The 21,772-nt window shown below is 40.7% G+C and overlaps 1 protein-coding gene across 3 annotated transcripts in view; it reads left to right on the forward strand.

Moving 5' to 3' along the window:
* GALNT7 (polypeptide N-acetylgalactosaminyltransferase 7) overlaps nucleotides 1-18,601 on the forward strand; it is a 66,261-nt gene extending 47,660 nt beyond the window's left edge. For 2 of the 3 annotated variants that reach the window (XM_015861605.2, XM_015861608.1), the window contains exons 4-12: nucleotides 2,720-2,850; nucleotides 3,019-3,098; nucleotides 5,132-5,314; nucleotides 7,116-7,233; nucleotides 8,891-9,013; nucleotides 10,653-10,871; nucleotides 12,223-12,321; nucleotides 13,525-13,653; nucleotides 16,280-18,601. In XM_015861605.2, coding sequence (XP_015717091.1) covers nucleotides 2,720-2,850; nucleotides 3,019-3,098; nucleotides 5,132-5,314; nucleotides 7,116-7,233; nucleotides 8,891-9,013; nucleotides 10,653-10,871; nucleotides 12,223-12,321; nucleotides 13,525-13,653; nucleotides 16,280-16,417 — 1,220 coding nt within the window. In that variant the 3' untranslated portion in view covers nucleotides 16,418-18,601. Of the gene's footprint in view, nucleotides 1-2,719; nucleotides 2,851-3,018; nucleotides 3,099-4,785; nucleotides 4,969-5,131; nucleotides 5,315-7,115; nucleotides 7,234-8,890; nucleotides 9,014-10,652; nucleotides 10,872-12,222; nucleotides 12,322-13,524; nucleotides 13,654-16,279 lie in introns of all 3 variants that reach the window. The other variant, XM_015861607.2, reaches the window with a different exon arrangement.
* The last annotated feature ends 3,171 nt before the right edge of the window (nucleotides 18,602-21,772 follow it).

The following is a 21,772-nucleotide window of genomic DNA, read 5'->3' on the forward strand; positions in this document are numbered from 1 at the left end:
CAAACTGAGAGCCCTATGCAAGCAGTGTTAGAGTGTGAGGACCAGGAGGCAGCAGCTTTAGGGAGGGTTTGTGATGCTGTTCCTCTTGTTCTCTATAATAAATGACATCTATGAGTAGAAGAAGAAAAACAGAGCTCTCCTCCTCCCCACCCCTAGCTGCAGTCTGTAATGCCTAATGTCTTTTGGAGAAAGGATGTGCTTTTTAAAAACACTAATTCATGCTGTAATCATGCAGTGGGACTTGAGAGAACCGCCCAAATAAGGGAAGACCAGATTGGTGGTTATAGTACTTTGGGGGGTAAAATGGACATTTCAAAACAGAGAATAAAATACGTAGAGGCTGTCGACAGATATCATAAATATTCATTTTAGGCGAACAACATTTAACGTTGGCCAAACAATATTTCTAACTACAAAAGGAGCAGGGTTTTGTACAGTACTGTCATGCAGCCTAGCAAGGCCAAGTCTCTATAATATGGGAAAGGAGGAAAATTCAGTTTTCCTGTGGGAAAGAGCACTTGCTGCTAGTCCTGGCAAAGACTGGGATAATGGACTGCAAAGCCCTGGGACTTGTGCTGTAGAAGAGCTTTACTGAATCAGTGTTACAGGTTTTTACAGCTCCCTGTGAACCGCACGTAGTTGAACCTTTGATAAGTAAAACATTTGGCTTCACAGGCAAGAGAGCTGGAAATAACTTTATAAACTGTAAAACCTTCCTGACTGTTGCATGTATTTGGAATGTGCAGAGTAAATAATGGTGTGGTATAGAGGTTCTCATAGTACTATTTCAGTGTGACCTCATAACTCTCTGAAATTTATCCTATAACATTTCTATACAACTGTCATATCGCATATTCCCTATATAACACATGGCACATTGCTCTATATAGCGTAAGTGATAAAATTGTTCTTTCCCTAGTTTGATTTTTATAGATCCTTGAAGTTTTTCGAGTTCACAGGGCTTTACAAAAGAAACTGTAAACGTGTGTGGGAAAAAGAGGATTCTTAGAACTGTTGCTTGAGAAAACTTTCTTTTATAAAGTTGAAGAGTAGGGGTAATACCAGTATGGAAAGAATAATGATTTTGAAGATTTTCTGGTCTTGGGTAGACCTGCTGAATTTTCAAGTTTGGAAACTTCAGTTATAAAAACTAAACATTCTTATCAGAATAGTTTAGATGTAGCATTTGTTTAAAATAGACATTTTTGAAATACTTTTGGTGAGAATATAAAACTTACTTAGTAATATGTAAGGTGCAGCAAACTCCAGACTTCAATCCTTTTAAGTCGGAGCACAGAAAACAGCATAGCTGAAGCATCTTGACATCTGATTGCTACTGCAATGGATGTACTTGTCCTTCCACCTCACCATGTCCCTCCTAGCCATGCCCATCTCTGTGGTTTCACCAAAGAGGGGAAGTGCCAACCTCAGCCAGCTCAAAAGCTACTCCTCAAGTGGATTTCTGCCTGATTAACAGCTTGTGTAGAACCACAAGTAGGCAGAAGTCCAGCATGGGTGCTAGGTGTTGGATAGGCTTGTGGAGGAGCCAGGTGAAGGACATTCTGTCCTTCCTGGCAGCATGCTCCTGGCTGAGCACAAATACATATCTGTCTGCTCCTCCAGGCTGCTGCAGATCACGCAGTAGGCGTCCCTGCCTCAGCTTAGGTGGCTCATTTTGGGTCCTGATGGAGAAACAAGCTGGACATGATTTGTTCAAGCCTTTCAGTACAGAAATAGATTTCAAATGAACAGCGGTAGTTGAATTAGCGTAGCCTCCAACTGTGAGCGCCTGACTGCCAGCCCTTCTGCCTTTTTGAATTTTCTCAACAGAATCAACTGTATGAAAACATTATGCAACACTAGCATCCTTTTTTCAAATTGTGTGGTAGAAATGTGCTTTCCAGAGTAGTTTGGCAGAGCTCAATGTGCAAATACAGATCTGTAAGCATTTCAGAGTAGCCAATCTTGATTCTTGTTGATAACTCATCCCTTTATTGGCCAAGTCCCTTTGGCTTAAATTTGCTTGTCCTTTTTGTGTTCTGTAGCATTGAGCATAAGCCACAGTTCATCCACTCTAGTTCTGGCCCTCACAAGTATTGTTTTTACTAATTTAATTAAAATATTAGCCCAACAGTACTGCTGCCTCAAGTTGGGACAGGTCTAGATGAGAAAGGGAAATGATTTGAATACAGGGCTTTTGTCTCAGATTTCCAGATTTAGGAGACTTGCGTAACATTTTTTGAGTCTGAAGGAAAGTTGGCAAAGAGAGACAACAAACTGAAAAGCAATGCCTCCTACTATTTACGTGTGGCATTATCTGATGAGGAAAGGCCATATGCTGAAGTATAGAAACTTTATTGGTCTGTGTGCTACATGCAAAGACCTGGAAGCTACTTCATGATACAGTGAAGTGACTGGGAGTTTTTCATCCATCTCTACTGCTATGCGGCCAACAAATTGACCTGTTTTTCATGGTCAAAATCATGAAGTGTGATTTTAAAGAGATGAACGTGTGCCACAAAGTCAGGGAGCTCCAAGGCTTGATCCCTACAGGTTTAGTTTGTGCACAGTAGTACAAGCTGCTGCTTGAATTCAAGATTCCCTAAGTCCTCTATGTCTGTAAATATTTTTAAGTAGCATTGGAGTTGGGTTGTATGAAGAGTACAAACAGGACTATTACTAAGCTTTACCCAAATAAATTTTTCCTGTTATTTGATAGTTCACCTAAAGGAGAGACTGGATGACTACATTAAGCAGTGGAATGGCCTTGTAAAGGTATTTCGAAATGAAAGGAGAGAAGGTTTAATCCAGGCTAGAAGCATCGGAGCCCAGAAGGCTAAGCTTGGACAGGTAGGATCCAGCTCGCACATAAGTCTTGATTAAATATATACTTAATTTTACACCTTTAACACTTTTGTTTGTTTGTTTATAATATTAAGGTATTTCAATGTAAAATAATATTAATTAAATCTTTGTGAGATGACTGTTCATTTACTTCTCAGTTTCTCTCTTTTGAAGGTTTTGGTTTATCTGGATGCCCATTGTGAGGTGGGAATTAACTGGTATGCACCACTTATAGCTCCTATCTCCAAGGACAGGTAATGCTCTCCCATGATTTCTAGTGCATGGCCTCTTAGAAACAGAAGTGAAAGTAACAATCTTCGCTTTCAAAATTAAAAGCAATATGTTGTATACCTATGTCAACTTCTGTCTATATCAAGCTGTGTCAGTATTTGTTGAATGACAGATTTGTTGTGTCTCAGCATAAAAGCTATGTGAGGAGGAAGGAGAATAGGCAAATCAATCTCCGGATTTTCTATTTCAGTAGGGGTACTGAATATTTATTTAATATCCACTGAATATTTAATATAGATTAAATATCAAATAGTGCTTCTCTTTTGCAGTTATCTCAGTGATCACAGTTATAAAAACATTCTATTCTAGCCAAGAAAGGATGATGATTAAACAAAGTGTTTATTTTAACTAGAGAAAACTGTTATTTTTGGTAAAGGAAAAGTAATGGCAAAAGTTGTGATTTAATCAGGATTTGAAGTTACTGCCATCTCAAAAGTTTTACAGCTTCAGTATTGCAATATGGTCCAGTCTGATTTCTGTGAAGCACTGTGGAGCATTGCCTCTAGGGAAGCAGCGCCTGGGGCTGAGTCCATCTGTCCTGAAAGGCCAGGTGTCTGCAAGGAGCTGGGACCTGTGTGCAGTGATAAGAGCAGGGATCCCAGGGACTCCGTGTCTGGCTGCTGTTCCTATGCACTACTGTGCTCCCAGTTTCATAGTCAGGAGTGCATGGGTTTACAAAACCACAGGCTTGTTTAAACCCTTTAATCCTATGAAGTAATGGTTTAATCCTAAAAAAAATATATTTATTAAACTGACAAACTATCAGAGGCTTCTAGAAGAGTGTTTTTCTGTGTGTGTGTGTTTTTAAAGGTCACAACTTAGCTTCAAGACTGTATATAGGCCAGAATACTAGATAGAAGTTTAAAATGCTCCATGTGTTCCCGCTGAGGCTGTGATGCTCTTAGACCTGATAATAAGGTGGGAGGAAAAGGCAGCTGTAAGGGCTTCTCCAGCACCACTTGTCGAGGTGCTGCAAGCTCTGCAGCCTCCCTCCAAGTGCTGTTCCCCAGCCACACAGCACACTGGTATTTCTGCACTGAAGGAAAGAGCGCAACATTATCACTTCTTGTCTCCTGCCTGCTTTCCTATCTTTTATGGGAGTTGACTTATAAAGATGGAAGTGCTTGAAGAAAAAAAATATATAGGATTGCAGTAAGAAAAATTCTGTTGGAGGCTGTTGCTAAATGAGCACAAATAACATTTTTTTTATCCTTAAAGTCTGGATTTGCAGCATGGTTGAATAGGAGCAAATATCCGTATTTGCTCTAGCAAAAGCTGAGCATTATTACCTTATTGACAGCTAAGGTCTGATGTGAATAGAAGTTACAGAAAATAATAATACTGTGAGAAGCCTAGCCCTCTGAAGGCTCTCTTGCCTCCAGCAATGCTTTGTAAGAAGTGCACATAAAGGAAAAAGTATAAGTGAATTGATACGTTAGCATTTCATACCTATCTCTTCTGCTTTCAGAACCTCTTAGAACAGCAAAAAGAAAAGCCTCTCTTTTTTTCTAATGAGGCATCATTTTGCAAGTGACTTTTCGTATGAACTGCTTTACGAGATTAATAATTAATGGTGAAAAATTCAGATTAGTCATATTACTCTTCTTAAATTGCATTTTGCTCTTTCTTTCCCTTCTATAAACATTTCAGAACTACATGTACTGTACCTCTAATAGATTACATAGATGGGAACGATTATTCCATTGAACCACAGCAAGGTGGGGATGAAGATGGTTTTGCCAGAGGGGCCTGGGATTGGAGTTTGCTATGGAAACGAATTCCATTAAGCCACAAGGAAAAGTCCAAACGAAAACATAAAACTGAGCCTTATCGGTAAAGAGAGCTGTTTATATACTGTGAATTGTAAGAAATGATTGTCTAAAGCCTTTCCTTCTTCCCTCCTCCCTCTTCTCCCATGAATCACGGTTGGCGCACGCATCCTCCGTGGGTCCCTGCGCATAACCACATCCTCCCCGCCACCATCCGCCACCTGCAGAACCACATGCACTGTGCCGCTTATAGATGTCATAGATGGCAACACTTTTAACATTGTTCCGCAAGGGGGTGGTGATGAAGATGGGTTTGCTAGAGGAGCGTGGGATTGGAGTATGCTATGGAAGAGGGTGCCCTTGTCCAAGCGAGAGAAGGAAAAAAGAGAGACAAAAACCGAACCGTATCGGTAAACACTAAATCACTTACACATTTCTTTTTTCTTAAGTAGATATTGATCCACTAAATCTTGCATGTACACTTAAGCCTGAAAATATTCCTACCTCTGACCACGCCAGCTGCTTTGTTTCATCAGACCTGTGTGCTGCAACTGATTACTTGCTCAAAATGGCTTCGCTACCTTCTGCTGCCTCTCCATTCCTGCTCTTGTGTGCTTAACAGGGTGTACATTAGAACAGCGGAGGGTTGTCTGGGGAGATAAAGCATTGTATGACTTTGTTTCCAGGGCAAACTTTATTTAGCTGTGATATTTTTTAAAAGTACTGCTGGAAACAGAGGTGCTTATTTAACCATTTGGTTTGAAATAATGAGCATGCTGTGAGTATTCGTAGCAGCTGTAATGTGTAAAATCTGTAGGTTGCTGTCATGGCTTGGTGCATGCATACAGCTCGTGGGTTATGCACGTATATCAAAAGAATCCCTTTTGTCACATTTTTCCCTTTTGCTTCATAATAGATCACATCTGACAAAGAAGCATACTATTTGAGAATCTTGGCTGGTTGTTTTCTAAGGTCTCAGTATGCTTGGGGATTTTACTGTAATGCATATCACATGAAAAGGAAAAGAGAGAAAAAGAATAATCCTTATTTTCTGGGAAATCTTCAGTAATTTTTACACAGATCCCACCATTTTCTTCTGCTTTGGAGCGGGGCATGTTTTCTTCCCAGCAAACAGAAACTGGCTAGAAGCTCTAGCTTAGAGTTTCTGGATTGCTTTTCAAGACTGGGAGGCTGTGGTTCTGCTGTTTTTTATTACTTTCCCCTTCACACTTAACTAATCGTGTTACTACATTTGAAAGCACTCTTCACATCTCCAGAGTCTACTGTCTTCTATTGCCTGTATATGTGATTTAAGTACTGTAAGAACTTATGTTGGTAATTCCCTCTCCTCACCTATGATTATTCTTCGCTAAAATGGCAACACATGCAAGGAAGTTGTGAAGCTTTGATCTGTTTTGTGTACGACGTAAATAATACCATTTTCTGACAAGGCTGTCCACATTGGAACTTTAATATTTGCTTGGAGGGGGATAAACTATTTCAAACATCTCTGCTGCGTTCTGTGTTTACCATCCAAACAGGTCTTAAAATCCTTTAAACTGTTCCCAGAAACACACAACACATGTTCTCGGAACAGTTTAAAAGATGACTTTATTTTTAATAATACTTTGATAGTCACAGTGCCTCTTAGGAAAAGAATTCCGAGTCAGTCATGTCCAGGCTGTGTGCGTTTTGTTGCAGCAACACTAAGGCATGTAAGACCAAGTTAATGGCTTTGCTCAGACGAGACTGGCCTTATTTAAAGGCAAAACTGACAAAATAATCCTCAACAACTTAAAGCACAGAAACAACTTTTCAGTAATGTGAGAAGTACCCCTGGACTGAATCCTGCCTTTTTAATCCCCAGCCTGGTGGCGACTGCAAGTTTTATCCATTCCTCATGACTATTAGGGATTTTTTATATTTATTGATGCTCGGTATGTGCACTGGAAATGGTAATTCTGACCAACATTTTCTATAATTAAGAATCTATATATACAAAAATAAATCCACAGCTTCACTGAAAATTTTACCAATGTCATTTCATGAAATCGCTGGATGCTTACGACAAAGCTTTATGACCTTTCGGTGTATTGCCATCAATCTAATCTTTATTATATGTTATCAGCAAATTGCTTCCTTAATTACTGCTTTCTGCAAATGTTCTCTGATTGTTTTGGCAGGAGGAGTTACACTGTATTCTTCTTCCAGGTCCCCCGCCATGGCTGGTGGTTTGTTTGCCATTGAACGTGATTTCTTTTTTGAGCTGGGTCTCTATGATCCAGGCCTTCAGATCTGGGGTGGTGAAAATTTTGAAATTTCTTACAAGGTAACATTAAATAGTGAAAACTTCTGTCGAATTGTAGAATAGAATCAGGAATGTTGGAAAAGACCTCCAAGATTACCTAATCCAACCATTCATCTTTCACCACCATTTCCCCTCTAAACCGTGTCCCTTAATACAACACCTAAATGGTTCACTACCAGGGACGGTGACTCCACCACCCCTTTGCAGCCCATTCCAGAGCCTGACCACTCACGTGGAGAACAAATTTTTCCTAATATCCAACCTGATGGTGTTAGATTGGGAAGCTGTCCCTAAGTCTGGATTTTGGTAAGGGTTTGGGATGCACCCAAATAGCTAGCCTGAAACCTGACTGACAGGAGGGGGAAAACCTGAGTACTCACTGTATGTGTTTGTAGAACAGCATTGTCTCTAAAGGAAGTGATCAGAGAACAAGCACCATTTGATTAAAGCACAGGTGCATGTAAAGTGAACAGCAACACAACAAGAGGTAAACTGCCCTGGTTTCCTCCTCCCTACCATTTTTGTGGGAGAAAAATGGTCTCGTATGCTTTTCAAAATTTAAAGAACTTCTCTTCAAGGGAAGTCTTGGTAATTGAAGCGCTAACTGCATAATTCATAATAGCTGCAGATTTTATTTTCAATCCTAGGCATATGCATGCTCTTCAGTTAGCAGGAAATGTAAGATGATAATCATTAGCTTCTGGTATCTTCAGTATTCGTAATGACTCAAGTGGCAGACAGCAGGAATCCGTCCCAATTAACAAACGAAAGTGGAGATGTATCTAATATCCTCAGCAGTGATCTGTGACACCGTAGCTGAATTTCAGTAGAAGTGCATTCCGAGCTTCCCCAGCTACTCTTGATGTTGATGACTTTGGGGAGAGCTCTGAGTGCACTTGCTTGGCTATAAATCCATATGCAAAAGGCAGTTATTAAGGTTGTTACATATAGAGGGTCTTCATTCTTCTAATTCCCCATCTTGCTTAGATTTAAATCATGATTGAAATTACATACAGTAGTTTCGTAATTGAAGTGAATAGCTGTTGCTGATTATGTAGAGACCTCTAAATTGATTTCATGTAGATCAAAACCAGTCTTGAGAACTAAATAACATTTATCACTGTTGCATGCGGACTTCTAGATAGCAAATAAAATGTCTTCGCATATCAGAGTTTCTTTGTATGTTTTCTAAATTAATCTCTTCAGAAATTAATATGATGATAAAATGCGCACAGGGAAGGAAATAAACTTTTCTGCCCATCTTTCCTAGTGACGTTAAGTCATACTTTTAATCTGGAATGCAGTCTTTATTTGGAACATCCCAGAACTTATTTAGAATTTGGGTCTGATGCTACATTTTAAACTTGTCAAAGCTGTGAGGAAATGAATTCAGGTCTTTTAGGTATGTTCTCTTTTCCTCATAAATAGATGGATTCTCCCAGGACATGCGGGAGGGAGGAAATTTCACAATGGGATCATGCATTCCCCATTTTTGTTTTCAGACTTTCCGACCTGTTATGTCCATGCTTATCTCTGAAATAAAATATACTGAAGTGTATCACACAGTTGGTATAGTAAGAAAACTAGCTGGCATCTCTTTCACAATTTACTGTGTATTTTTCTGTCTCAAATTCCTGTACACATGTATTAATATCTGTATCTATTCTTGACCTTGTAGATCTGGCAGTGTGGAGGAAAACTGTTGTTTGTCCCCTGTTCTCGTGTTGGACATATCTACCGTCTCCAGGGCTGGCAAGGAAATCCACCCCCTGTGTATGTTGGGTCTTCTCCTACACTGAAGGTATTGGTTTGCTGCAACCCTGAGGGTCTTCTCATGCAAGATAACAACAGATTCAAATAAGTCTATTTAAATTATCAGTAGCAGTTTAAAGAGCACTTAATCCAAAGGTGTTTATTGTCTGAAGCTGAGATGGTCATCCACATGGGAGGGAAATCTTTGTGCCAACCCCGCTGTTTGAAAGAACTCCTGGAACCCAGCTTCTTTCTTCACCCTTCCCCAGCACAGGGGTGCAAATTAAATGAGCTGAACTCTGCTCAATTGAAGTGCAAGCAGCAAAAAGTCCTGGAGGGTGGTGAGCGTGGCTTTACAATCTTCTGCTGGCTTGGAAGGTGCAAGCCCAGGCTCCATCTAAGTTAGCAAATGCAGTAACCCAGCGTCTCTCATACCTTTGTAGCTGCTTTTCTAAACTAGGAAGCAGAGGACAACGCCTGGGAAAATGTCATGCTTTGCACATAGAAGTCCATAACTCCTCAGGCATCTTGCAGGTTCAAAAGTGTTGCTCAAACCAACATATTAAAAGTAGGCAACACCTCAAGGAAATAGTGAGCAACCTGTCTGTATCTGAAGAGAGAACTCAAATCAAGAAGGGCTGTTTCATATGCTTTTGTACCAACCAGAAGAAGGGCAAGGACTCTTCTGTTAAGGTTTCCTATTGCCTGGCTAAAGATTCCTCTTGTGCAGCGCTTTGACATGTACGTATTTATAAATTAAAGGCTTTACTTTTTATAAATTCCAATCCCAGAGCCATTGTCCTAAAAGTTATTGATGACAATGACTGCAGATTTACAGGTTTAGAGACTGTGGCTTGAGCCAAGCAAACAGCTGGTTCTATTCAAAAGTGAATGTCTCAGAAAGGCCTCAAAGCAGAGAACTAACGTAGCACATACGAAATAAAAATATCCTGTATTAATAAGGAGACTTGATTAACATTTTGACCAAACTAACAGCAGGAGCAGGACCATGGAAGGTAGCTGGAAATAAGCATAGCTGGATGTAGTGACAGAAAAAAAGAGCAATGGGAGAAGAGATTGTAAATGATAGCTCGCTCCGTTTTTCAGTGCGGGTAAGCTTGTCTGAAATTATAAAACCACTCTATTCATCTGAAAAATCTGATCAAAAGCATTTATTCTGTACCTGAATTCCTTACACAATTCAGCTCATCTGGATAAAACACTACTGGCAGTTCTTAAATGGTCAGTAGCTTCTGTGTACGGGACAGTATGAAGGAATACCTTTCTTCTCCCCCTTCAGGTGGGAGAAAGCTCCATTTTATATACAGTTTTATGTATTTAATCAGTGTTTTCTTGAACTAAAACAATAATTTGTGTTTCAAGTCAAATTTATTGAGACTGTTTTAAGGCTGCCATTAATGCTAGAATATCAGAACAAAATGAGGTGTGTGTCTACACCACATACAGGTAATTCAGAGATAGGAGCCATCAGAGCCTAATAACTGAATGTGAGGGAGAGAATTGTTCACCAGGCAAGCTATCCTTCTTCTGTCCTTCTCAAGACAAGAATAAACTGCCTCACTTAAAATGCATGAGAATATAAAATTAAATTCATGGTGTTAATATGTGTTTGTATCTGACCCACTGTACGTGCACTGAGTTAGCAGCAATGTCCTTCCTCTTCACAGAACTATGTCAGAGTTGTGGAGGTGTGGTGGGATGAATACAAAGATTATTTTTATGCCAGCCGGCCAGAGACAAAAGCATTGCCCTATGGAGATATATCTGAGCTGAAGAAGTTCCGTGAAGATCACAACTGCAAAAGTTTTAAGTGGTTCATGGAAGAAATAGCATATGATATAACGTCGTATTATCCCTTACCACCTAAAAATGTGGACTGGGGAGAGGTATGTACAGCACATAACGTGTATTTATTTTGAGAGCATTCTTTTTAAAGCTGAGAATTCAAAACTATTGTTACTTGACATCAATCTGAGACGAGACTCTTTGGTTCCTGCTGTACTAATGTAAATGGTACTTTTCTGAGGGATTAATTAGTGATACAGAGCATGTGCGTGATGGAGTGGGGATACAGATAGTCTTGTGCCTGAGGAACCAATCAACAATGTCACCTTTATTTCATATCTGAAAGCGAACACAAAGCATCAAGTCAGTACACGAGCTTGAGACCTGCTTTTAAATTCACACAGAAGGTTAGAAACACTTGTTATACGCTGCTTCACTGAGGTGAAAATACTGGAATATATAAAATAATAATGTTCACCTTGTGGAAAGCTGTTGTTGATAAAAGTGAATGGCTGTGGAGAAAGAACAGGAAAGAGGGACGTTCAGAGACACCTCCAAAGTTTCCTTCCACTCTTCTCTGGCTGCCAGTTTTCTTACAGTATCTGAGATTTTTTCCCCCATGTGTTTGTAACACCTCACTAATTGCATTTCCAAACCGTCAGGAAACGAAGTGTGGGTTTCATCTTCCCCAGCACTGCCTGGAAGTCAGGGCTGTGCTCTGAGCTCTGTCCTCCCTGCTTCCTTCTGCAGCCACAAAGGAGAAAGAGGCTCCTGCAAAGAAAAGAGATTTGGCAAGAATGTTATTTGTGTCTTTAAAAAGCTGGGTTTTGATCCTTCTGAGAGTAGAATGGGATAATCAGCAGCTGAGGCATGCTTTCCAACAGGAGTTTTACTCTTTATCCTTTTGCCTCTGCTTGCCTCTCACCTGCTTTTTCTTCTTTCCCCCACGCAATTGCTGTTGTAGAACACACACACTTCTGCACAGCCAGCTCAGGAGGCTGTGCTTGGTTGCAGCGTTAATAACTACTGTTCGCAGCTTCTCTGCATCAAGTTTATATCTCTTCACGTCTTCCATGAGATGAGAGCAGTTTAACCAAGCTGCTGTTTTATTTATGAAGATCTGAGATAGTGAATGTGATTTGATAGGAGATTGAACAAATTAAAATACTTGGAAGCTGTGCGCTTCAATGCCATTAGTTTGGAACAGAGCCTCCCAGCTCTAGTTTTATTGGTGTCATTTAACTCATGCAGGAGCCCACAAATTAGTCTGGGCAGGTAGTAGCTCCATCTCCAACACATAACAGCATTATTTACGTGTCATATGCAAGTTTGTCTCATATCTGTCTGGCAGATGGCTGTTGCTGGTCTGAAAAGAAGTGGGAATTTTCTGATCTCCCTCACACTTGTTTTCCCGTGAGATGAACTGAAAGTGCACAACCTATTTTTTTCCAGATCAGAGGCTTTGAAACAGCTTACTGCATTGACAGCATGGGGCACACCAACGGCGGCTTTGTAGAACTTGGACCATGCCACAGAATGGGAGGAAACCAGGTAAGTGGCTCTGAGGCAAGTCTGGAAGAGAAATACTTGCGCTAATGGATAATAGGCCATGTTTCTCTTAAGCCTGTGCATAAAGTCACTTCCGTGCCACCTACAAAAATGGGAGTTAAAGATTTCTTATAAGCATGCTGGCATTGCTGAAGTACTGGAATCTGCAAGTATCATTACAAACAAAATGCTGTACAAAACGTGGAAGCAAGAACCATACTTCAAAGCATCCATATCACTGCATTAGAACAGGTGCAACTCTTAGCATCACTGCTGATTCGTCTGTTACCCACATTTAATTATTAACAGCTCTCCTTACACCAGCTCACTGGTTTCACAGTGTTGTTTTGCATTAATGGAAGTATAAAATATTTCTATGCAGCAACTCACCTTCCACCACAAGGGACAAACAAGATAAATTTCACTGCTTCATTTACAAAGTGACAGAATATATTTACTAATAGATGATTAGAACCCGTGCTACTATTGTGTTTGACCTGTATCTTCACAAACCTACACATACTGCCAGGCAAACGTGCTGTTCTGTATCTGCATCTCCTTTTTCAGCTGGGTAACTTGCAGTGCTCGCAGCCTTTGTTTATGCTGTTTTGGACTTGAACCAAGTGGTTTTTCTCACTGCAGTCTGAAATCACATGCAGGACAGTGCTTTAAAAATCCTGTTTAATTCTTAGTAGGCCTTGGAAACATCTCTTTTATTTTGATATTTAATGCAGAAGTTCCCTAAAATACCTTTTCTGTAGGTGGTATTCCCAAAGCATGTAGTAATTATTTCATGAGAAGCAGCTAAGATAATGTTTTTAAATACGTTTTGTATGTGTTAGTTTGATTTCCTCCATGTGTAAAATGCTGAAGTTTTACTGTCTTCCAATGAAATTACTGCCCAAGCCCAAGGACTTGCAACCAAGCCTTTACAAAGGCAGGGGGTTTCTTAGCCATCAAATCACAAAAAGACTCCCAGCTGAACATTTCCACAAAGCTTTTCACCTTCTAAATCCTAAAGCAAAGTTGTCTGTAAAACTGACTATTTTGCTAGCAAAAATATATTACATTATGTTAAATAGAGAGCTCTCCTTTAAAATAACAGTGGAGAATATTTAGCATGATGGAATTCAATTGGCATTGTATTGTTTCTAATACATTACTCTAAGTCATCTGTTAAGAAGATGCCATCTTATTTTTCTGTAGCTTTTCAGAATCAATGAAGCTAATCAGCTCATGCAGTATGATCAGTGCTTAACTAAAGGACCAGATGGATCCAAAATCATGATTACACACTGTAATCTGAATGAATACAAGGACTGGCAATACTTCAAGGTATGTAACAGACATATAGGGGAAAAGCAATTGTCATCTCATGTTGTTTTATTACACATTTTCTATTATTACTCTGCATATATCAGAAGATAGAGATCTATTACAAGATTAACTGAAACAAGCAGAGGAAGTGTTACTTGCACGTTCCCAGAAATCCATGCTTGCTAGAAAAACTTCCTGTAGGGAAAGGTGTGTTTTGCAGGCTCTCCTATTTGCTGACTTCTGAAGCAAAAAACGTAAAAGCAAATCTCCTGGTGCCGCGTGTGCTACCACAGGTATCAAACGAGTTAGCAGTCCTCTCAGAGAAAGCAAAGTGACCGTGTTTCTAAAAGCTTTTCATGCCACCACCCTCTCTGCTCACATGTTTCTTTCAAGGAAGTTTCTTTACTAGGTGTTGTGAGAAGTTGACTTAGAAGCTGAGGTGCATTTAGCAGCTAGTGACAATATATCTGATATGGGGATGTCTGTTGAAAGAAGTCTGCGTAAGAATAGGTGAATGTAGTGTTATTACTCTTTGTCTTTCTGTGCTCCTTGCCTTTTTCAGTATTTCTTTCTCCTGCTCATTAGCCATTCTCTAAAAACACGCTCTGTTGTGAATTATGGGTGTGGTGCCATTATAATGCTATTGCAAAATCTATGAATTCTTAATAAGGACTCAGAATGTTGGCTGATACACATGTGAGGGCTGTTACGGGCTACTTAGTAAGCACATCTGTAAGTCCTCTATTAATTTGAATTCAGACACTGTAAGATTACATTTCTGTTAAAAAACGAGACTGAATTGTCTATGGGTGATGTTATCACTGGATATGGCCAATGACTCTGTAACTTAGTTCAGTGTCTGAGACTATCTTCTGTGTTGATTTTTTTTTTTTTTACTTCATTCCACCTAGCACGCTGCATACTTACTAGTTCATTAGCTGGTTATCCATACTGAGCCTGTCTGGAAGCCACTGCTGAATGCTCTGAATTATTTTTGTTAGCCTCAAAGCTGCCCCACCTTTCTGTTATTTCCATAGAGCTCTGAAATCTCAGGCAACATAATGCTGTTCCTACTGTCTCGTGCCATTTAGATGAGCAAAGTTTTTCCAATCTGAAATGTAAAAATCAGTTAGGAGTGTTTCCGTGCCTGCTGACTTTGGCTTTAGTATCAGAATAATATATAGCACTTGTTACCTCTCCAGCCATTCTAGTGCATCCCAGCATGTTGCTTGGCTCTCCTCTAAGCGTTTCATTTATGCGAGATGATCCATTTCCTCCCCAGTGGTACCAATTGTGTAATTGGTTGCTTATTGCCACAAGTTATAAGGCAGCCTGGTGGGCACAGTCTGGGCTGCAGAACAAAACACTGACTGGCTTCCAGAAAAAAATTACAGGGAGGAGATGAGAGCAAAAGGACCACCAAGGGTGTGTAACCAAGCAGATCGTAGGACGTTGGCACTCTCTGCTGAGCAGTGCAAAGGGTATGACCGTTTCTCCTAATGAGGGTGTAAGGAATGAAATGCTTATGAACTGCTGAAAAATGTTGTGGCCTGCTGTTCTCCTGCTAGGAGAAGTTATCTGCTCAGTCAGTTGGTTCTGTAATACTACTTCATGTGCCAGTTTGGTGAGCATAACATCTGTGCTTCTGCATTCAGCAGCAGGCCTTTTGGTGACCCAGAACGCAGCTGGCAGAGGTCAACTCATGCCTTCTGCTCTGACTTCCATTTACCTCTCCAAGCAGCAGAGCCGCATGTCCATCCCCACTATTTGCCCATCAAGCTGCCCCAGCATGTGGATGTGCATGTGTATGTACAAGTGATGGGGCAATGGGAGAATCACCCAGTGCTCCCTCATGTGCCGGGGTTAGCACAGGGCAGGGCTGTGCAGCCCCACTACAGCAGGTTTGCTGCTACTCCCTTGCTTAGCACGCTGCGTACAGCTGGGCAGTGGGGCAGCCAGGAGCCAGAGGCTGCTTGGCAAATAGTGAGATTCGGGCACTGCGGGAAGGGGGAATAAAAGAAACCAAACATGCGAGTCTCAGCCTGACTGCACTCGACACAATAGGTCTGCAGTTTCTGAAGCCGTCTCCTGTTGCTCTGGAGGCCAGCCTTGCTCTCATCTCCTCTTTTCTTCCTTCAACCAGTCAAACAGGGAGCAAAGTTATTGCTTTTTCCCCAGAGGAATTAGTGTTGCTATATGTGAGGGCTAACCAAAGGAGGATCTGCCCGGCAAGGTCAGCTCTCGTAAAGCTGTCCTCGAAAGTTAATCTTTTGTTTGGGTTATGGGACAGATGAAAATGCTGGAAGTGTTTTAGGCACAGTTTTGCTTATTTTCTTAGCAGTTCGTTTCCAATGAGAAACGCAAGGCGTTTCAAGTTGACCTACGCGCATCAAACATTTCATAATACAAAGGATGTTAAAATCTACGTTTAATGAGTAAATGGAGCAAGTATGGAACTGATCTTTTCCAGGGATCCTGAAACCTGATTTTGTAACTGCAAACAGCTATATTACAGTTGTGAAGAAAACTTTATCTGTTTTTTGGTTGGTGGTTGTTTGGGGTTTGTTTTTTTTTTGTTTCGTTATTTTGTTTTTTAATCTCCCTGGTGTTTTTTGTTGTGTTGTGTTGTTTGTTTGTTTTCCAGAACCTGCATAGATTTACACACATTCCTTCAGGGAAGTGCTTGGATCGGTCAGAAGTCCTACACCAAGTTTTCATTTCAGAGTGTGATTCCAGTAAAGCAACGCAGAAATGGGAAATGAACAACATTCTTAGTGTGTAGATAAACGGAACCTACCTACTGACACATTCATTTGTACAGGACTGAAAATAGCCTGAAAACTGCTGCAATTATTAACTGTACAGCTCCGAGCCTCCTGACTTGGATGAAGGACGTAGATGAACTGTGATTATTACAATAACATGATCATCCGCAGTTAATGTTTACAAAACTGCTTTACCTTAAACTCTGTAGATGTTTACATCTTTTTGTTTTAAGATGTTGGTAACTTAATGCGCTGTTAGCTGTGTTTCATAGGAACATAGTTAAAGGCGTCGTCGTCTTCTTTGGGATTACACTCAGGGGTCTGAAGGCAGTTTTTTTTTTACGCAAACTTGAAAAGGTTGGAGTAACCAGATTTTCCTAGAACTTGGTGATTATCAACCTGTTGTAAATGTTTATTTAATTTTACATCTTACTAAGCACTGCCACAGGTTATTAGCCAGGGTGGCCTTCTCTCACAGTCATGCTGCTTTTTTGGAAGGTGAATTTCAACATATTTAGTGCCTCTTCCGTTTCTCTCTTTCACAAGAAAAGCATTTGTTGGATATTATACAATGGATGTCAGCTGTCCCACCCCACTACTGTGTCCCACCCCAAGTACTGTGTTGCTGAAGACGGCTGCTGTCAGCAGCTGGGCTGCTTGTCTGTGGGCCGCTCTGACAGGCCCCTTTGCTGCAGATGCTCCAAAATCTCACGTTGGGGTCATCAACCCACCTCTGCTCTGTGTGCATGTGGGGGAGCAGCTCGGCCCCTGCTGTGTATGGAGCAAGGAGGAGCTCAGTGGCGAGGTTAGCACCTATATGGTACGTTGGGTTTGAATGAAGCGCCCTTGGAATTCCAGTCAAGAATTTATACGGGATAACTTGCTTGTTCAAATCATATCTTACACAAAAATAAGGATAATCTAAAATAAGAAACAGATTATTAAAAAAGATGCACAATGATTTTTAAAAATAACAGTAAGTCCAGTGCTTCATTTATGTTGTTATTTTAAATAAAACTCACTTGGAGGTAAACTAAAACTTTTAATTAGGAAAACAGTCCAATTCGTTAACACATCCACTTAGTGTCTGAAAGGACATCTGCCTGCTGTTTTGGAATCTGGACTTAGATTTGAAAAGAGAAGTGGAAATCTTGAAGTGTTTATCCATATTAATTTTTTCCACATTTTGATTTTCATTGGAAACTTTTCCTGAGGGATTACAAACACAAAATACAACCACTTGGTGCTATCCTGTACAGAACAGAGTGTGAAGAAGTTCCTGAAATTGTTCCGAATAGGAGTTGATGAGAACTCCCTCAGGAGTGTAAGTACTCGGAATGAACAGAGAGCGGGAGGAGAAATGACTTATCCTCACTTCCTTATTCGAGATCTGTGACTGTTAAACGTTGACATCAGTGTACTGACTTAGAGTTACGCCTATTATAACATGTCACACTATCAAGTACGACTGAATATCCCCTGAAATCTAGAATAGCATTGCATGCAGCTTTCATCGGTGTTGACAAGGGTTGTGTATCATATATGGTGAGAGTTTGATCTTTCTAGGGCAGACTGCACTGATATATTGGCTTGGGATCTTTCCTAGTTTCTTTAAACTTCTCATCTATCCTTTCAAAGGTATGAAGAATAGAAAATAAAGGAGGGAGAAACTGGAAAATGGAAAAAAAGGGTGTGTGTCGGTACTTGTCCCTTGCGTGTATGAAAACTGACTCCATTTTTGTGTGCTGGGTAGATTAATTTAATCATATTACTATGCATAAGAGAAAGAGTGGTGGCACATAAATTGTGCTTTTTAAATGGGTGTTTTGTGCAATTCATTACAAGCTGATGCTGTGTGCAAATATGCATCTGTGTGTGAGACCGAATCCTTACGAACCATGAGATCATAAGAAGCTGTTGCTGTAATGACTTTTTCATACTATAGCTTGCTTGGAAAAGGATAATAATAATAATAATTCCCATATTCTTGCTTTGTAAGTCGATGATAATCTCACTATGCATTTCTACATATTTTATAAATTTGATTTATGCAGATTTTGATACACTGTATGTTTCTGTAGAAATTGTATAAATCTTTCAGAAATTTATTAGGGAGAAATCTGGGAAACATGTATATCTTATGGGTTGCTTGTTTTTTAGGTGAAGTAAATAAAATATTTGAATTTTTTGGGTTTACTATATTTTTTTACAGAGTAAAAATGGATTATGGTCTATTATAGGAACCCCGTATCTCTAAGTCTTGAGAACTAATATGTTACAAACTTATGAATATTAAAAGTGCTTTATGTTACTTTTCACCCAGGTACCTTTTGTCATACCTGTGGGGGATGAGTTTTTTGTCCAGCGGTGTCAGAAGTGATGTTCTCATCATGAGTTGCCATGTGGACGCACTTGGATTCTTGTACTACGTGCACTGATCTAATTAGGTAGATCTAATGTGCTCACATTAACAAATGAACGTGAGAATGATTTCTAAAGCAGACCAAAAGGTCCTGGTAAAAGAGAAAAGAAGAAAAGAAAAAGCAATCTGTACAACCTGTGAGCTTTTTGCAGTGTTGCATTGCTCTGAACAGTCGTGTGGATGAAGACTGCTCAGCAAGGTAACGGCAAAGCTCATGGTCTGATGGACCTTAACTGATGAAAAATGCATATTCCTTCCATTGAGCAGGTGCGCTGCGAGGAAAGGATCAAGGGCTGGATAAAGGATTGAGAGATTATTTAAACAGCAAGACACAAAGGTATGCGTGCATGTTAGATCCCTTCCGATTCTTGTTAAGAAGGTGTTTCACTGAAAAGAAATGTGATTGCTTGAGGGAGAAGCGTGTCGTGTGTGAGCTGGAGGGCAGGCAAAGCAGGATGAAGGGCTGTGGGTACCACCGGTCCTATGCATGCGATTACTCCAACTCTAGTGGGGTTCCAACTCCAATGACCAGATGTGGAATTTGTGCCCTTTCTTGTGCTGCACAAGCAGTAGCACGAGGAGAAAGTTGAAAGGAGTGAAGGGAGGGAGAAGCAGCGGAGCACTACCTGTATTAAAAAACCCCTAATGTCAGCACCCAAGATGCACGGCATGGCAACAGCAGCCTTCACTGAGGGGTTTCTTTTGCCTGTTATGGTATCTCATCATCTTTCATGCGATGTTTGGAGTCCTCGTTTCTGAAATAATCAGGACCCCTTTTCACTACTGCACAAAAGCAGAGATTTGGGATAGGAACTGAACTGGACTTTGAACGAGAAACTGTGTTTCCTTTTCATTATTTCAGAATTTGTATGGCCACGTTTTGAATCTAGGCAGACACTGGTCATCCATCACATCTGCTTACACGAAACAATTTCCAGTTTCCTTAAGAGACGCACTGGCATTGCAGTTTGTTCCCCTGCTGAGACAAATCAGTGAGATACAGAAGAATGATGGTCTTGCTAATGGTCTTGATTCCCAAAGGAGGAGTTAGTGCTAGGTCAGCGCTGGGTTCAGCCAGCCAGCAGCTGGCTTCAAGATGGCAGTACTGACAAGAATGTCATCACAACACATTTTTCAAAAGACCTTTTGGAAGGATGAGGTCTTTTCTATTGGAAGCTACTTGACCGTGCAGTTACAGCTTGTCCATTCAAATGTCATTCCTTCAGCTCTGCTGATGAGCCCACTTAGGGGTGCGACTTTAGCAATAGAAGTTTGGATTAAGACGTTTTGAGAACAGCCATAGAACTTGTAGATGAAGCATGAGATTTCCTGGCCAAAGATTTTTCTGATGGCAGATGCTGTATTCAGTCCTGGAACAACATGAGCCTCTCTAGTAATGCAGCCAAAGTTAGTTGTCGTAGGATGTCTGGCTGGAGCAGCCTACAGGTTCACTCACTTATTGCTGGCCTGTGGCAGCTCTTGATTGCACTGATTAAGAGAAAACTGTGTAGACAGAAAAATGGACTTTATTTCTTTTACTGGGTAGGTTTCAGTCTCAGGCACATGCCACAGTTGGAAGAGCTGTGAATCCCACAAAGGCTGTGTGTGCTGGAGAATGTAGCAATGAGCTCTACATCTGAGCTCTGTTATGGGACTCTAGACACTGGACTCAGAAGGAATTGTGGGGATGCAGACCAGGTTATGAAGTAGCTCATATGAGCAGCAATTCCAGAAATGCAGAGAAATCCATTCAGATGGAGTAGCCATACCCGATCACCCTAGCTTCATTTTTACTGCACGATCCAGAAACTCTCATCTGTGCCATAAGAACTTCTTAGCGTGCCATGTGGATATACTGAAGTGCCCTGTATCTCCAATACCTTCTGAAAATCAGCATCATATCTGTGACCTTCCATTCCTCCAGTACTAAGGAAGCTGTAAGTGAAAAAACCCTACATAAAGTACAGCTAAAGGTTGAGCCTTTGTTACATTGAGTTTCTTTAGAACTCTCAGATGAACGCCATCTGTCCTGTCATTTCATTTCAAAACCTTTTACAGTTGGATTTGAGACAGATGCTCCACCGTGCCTCCTCCATTAAAAACTCCATCATGAGAACCTTCTGAAACTCCTCTATGAGGTTCAAGAAAAAAAAAAAAAGGCTTTATTTTCCCCAAATTGACTCTGAACACTGATTTTCTATCGTAATCATCTTTCGTCCCAGAGGACTGTTTGGTAGCCCTCCTAGTTCTTATGTTTATGGAACTTATTCATCCATGTATATCAGCTTTGTCCCGCTCGTATTTTTCCCTGCTGCACATGGCTGCATCTGGTTGTCAAAGTGAGAGTGCCTCTGTTTTATGGGTTTGGAAATAACTTTGTTAGATAGAATAAAAATCTGGGAAGACCGTGAAACAGCACAACTGGTGCTACTGTTAACTCTGCAGCTAATAAGGTACCAGGAGCAGGTGTTCTTTAAAAATGCCTTATCTTCTTTGCAGGAATCTGAACTCCTGGTATGTGAGAACATTCCAAAATCGTTCATGCTGTGTCATTTATGAGAAGTCGCTTATATTGGAGCCAAGGGGGAGAGGGCAGGAAAGTGGGGAATATCAGGGAAGCCTCTGAGCACATCTGTCCCAACAGCCAGCCTTCCTGATATAGACAGCAGGACATTTGCTAAGGCTTATTTCTCAGCTAATGAGACAAACCTTCAAAACCTCTGTTTCAATAGGTTATTTTCTCTGGGGGGGCAGGGGAGAGGATGGAAATCCTCTGGTCAACTTCAGCACTAAAAGCTGTTTAATGATGAGGGTGATACAAGCAAATACATTAGGGGGTAGGGGTGAAACATCAACTGCGACTAAACTGGAACAGGCTGCCCAGGGAGGTGGTGGAGTCTCCTTCTCTGGAGATATTCAAGACCCGCCTGGACGCCTACCTGTGTGACGT

This window comes from Coturnix japonica, chromosome 4 (assembly GCF_001577835.2).
Source record: "Coturnix japonica isolate 7356 chromosome 4, Coturnix japonica 2.1, whole genome shotgun sequence".
NCBI classification, from domain to species: Eukaryota; Metazoa; Chordata; class Aves; order Galliformes; family Phasianidae; genus Coturnix; species Coturnix japonica.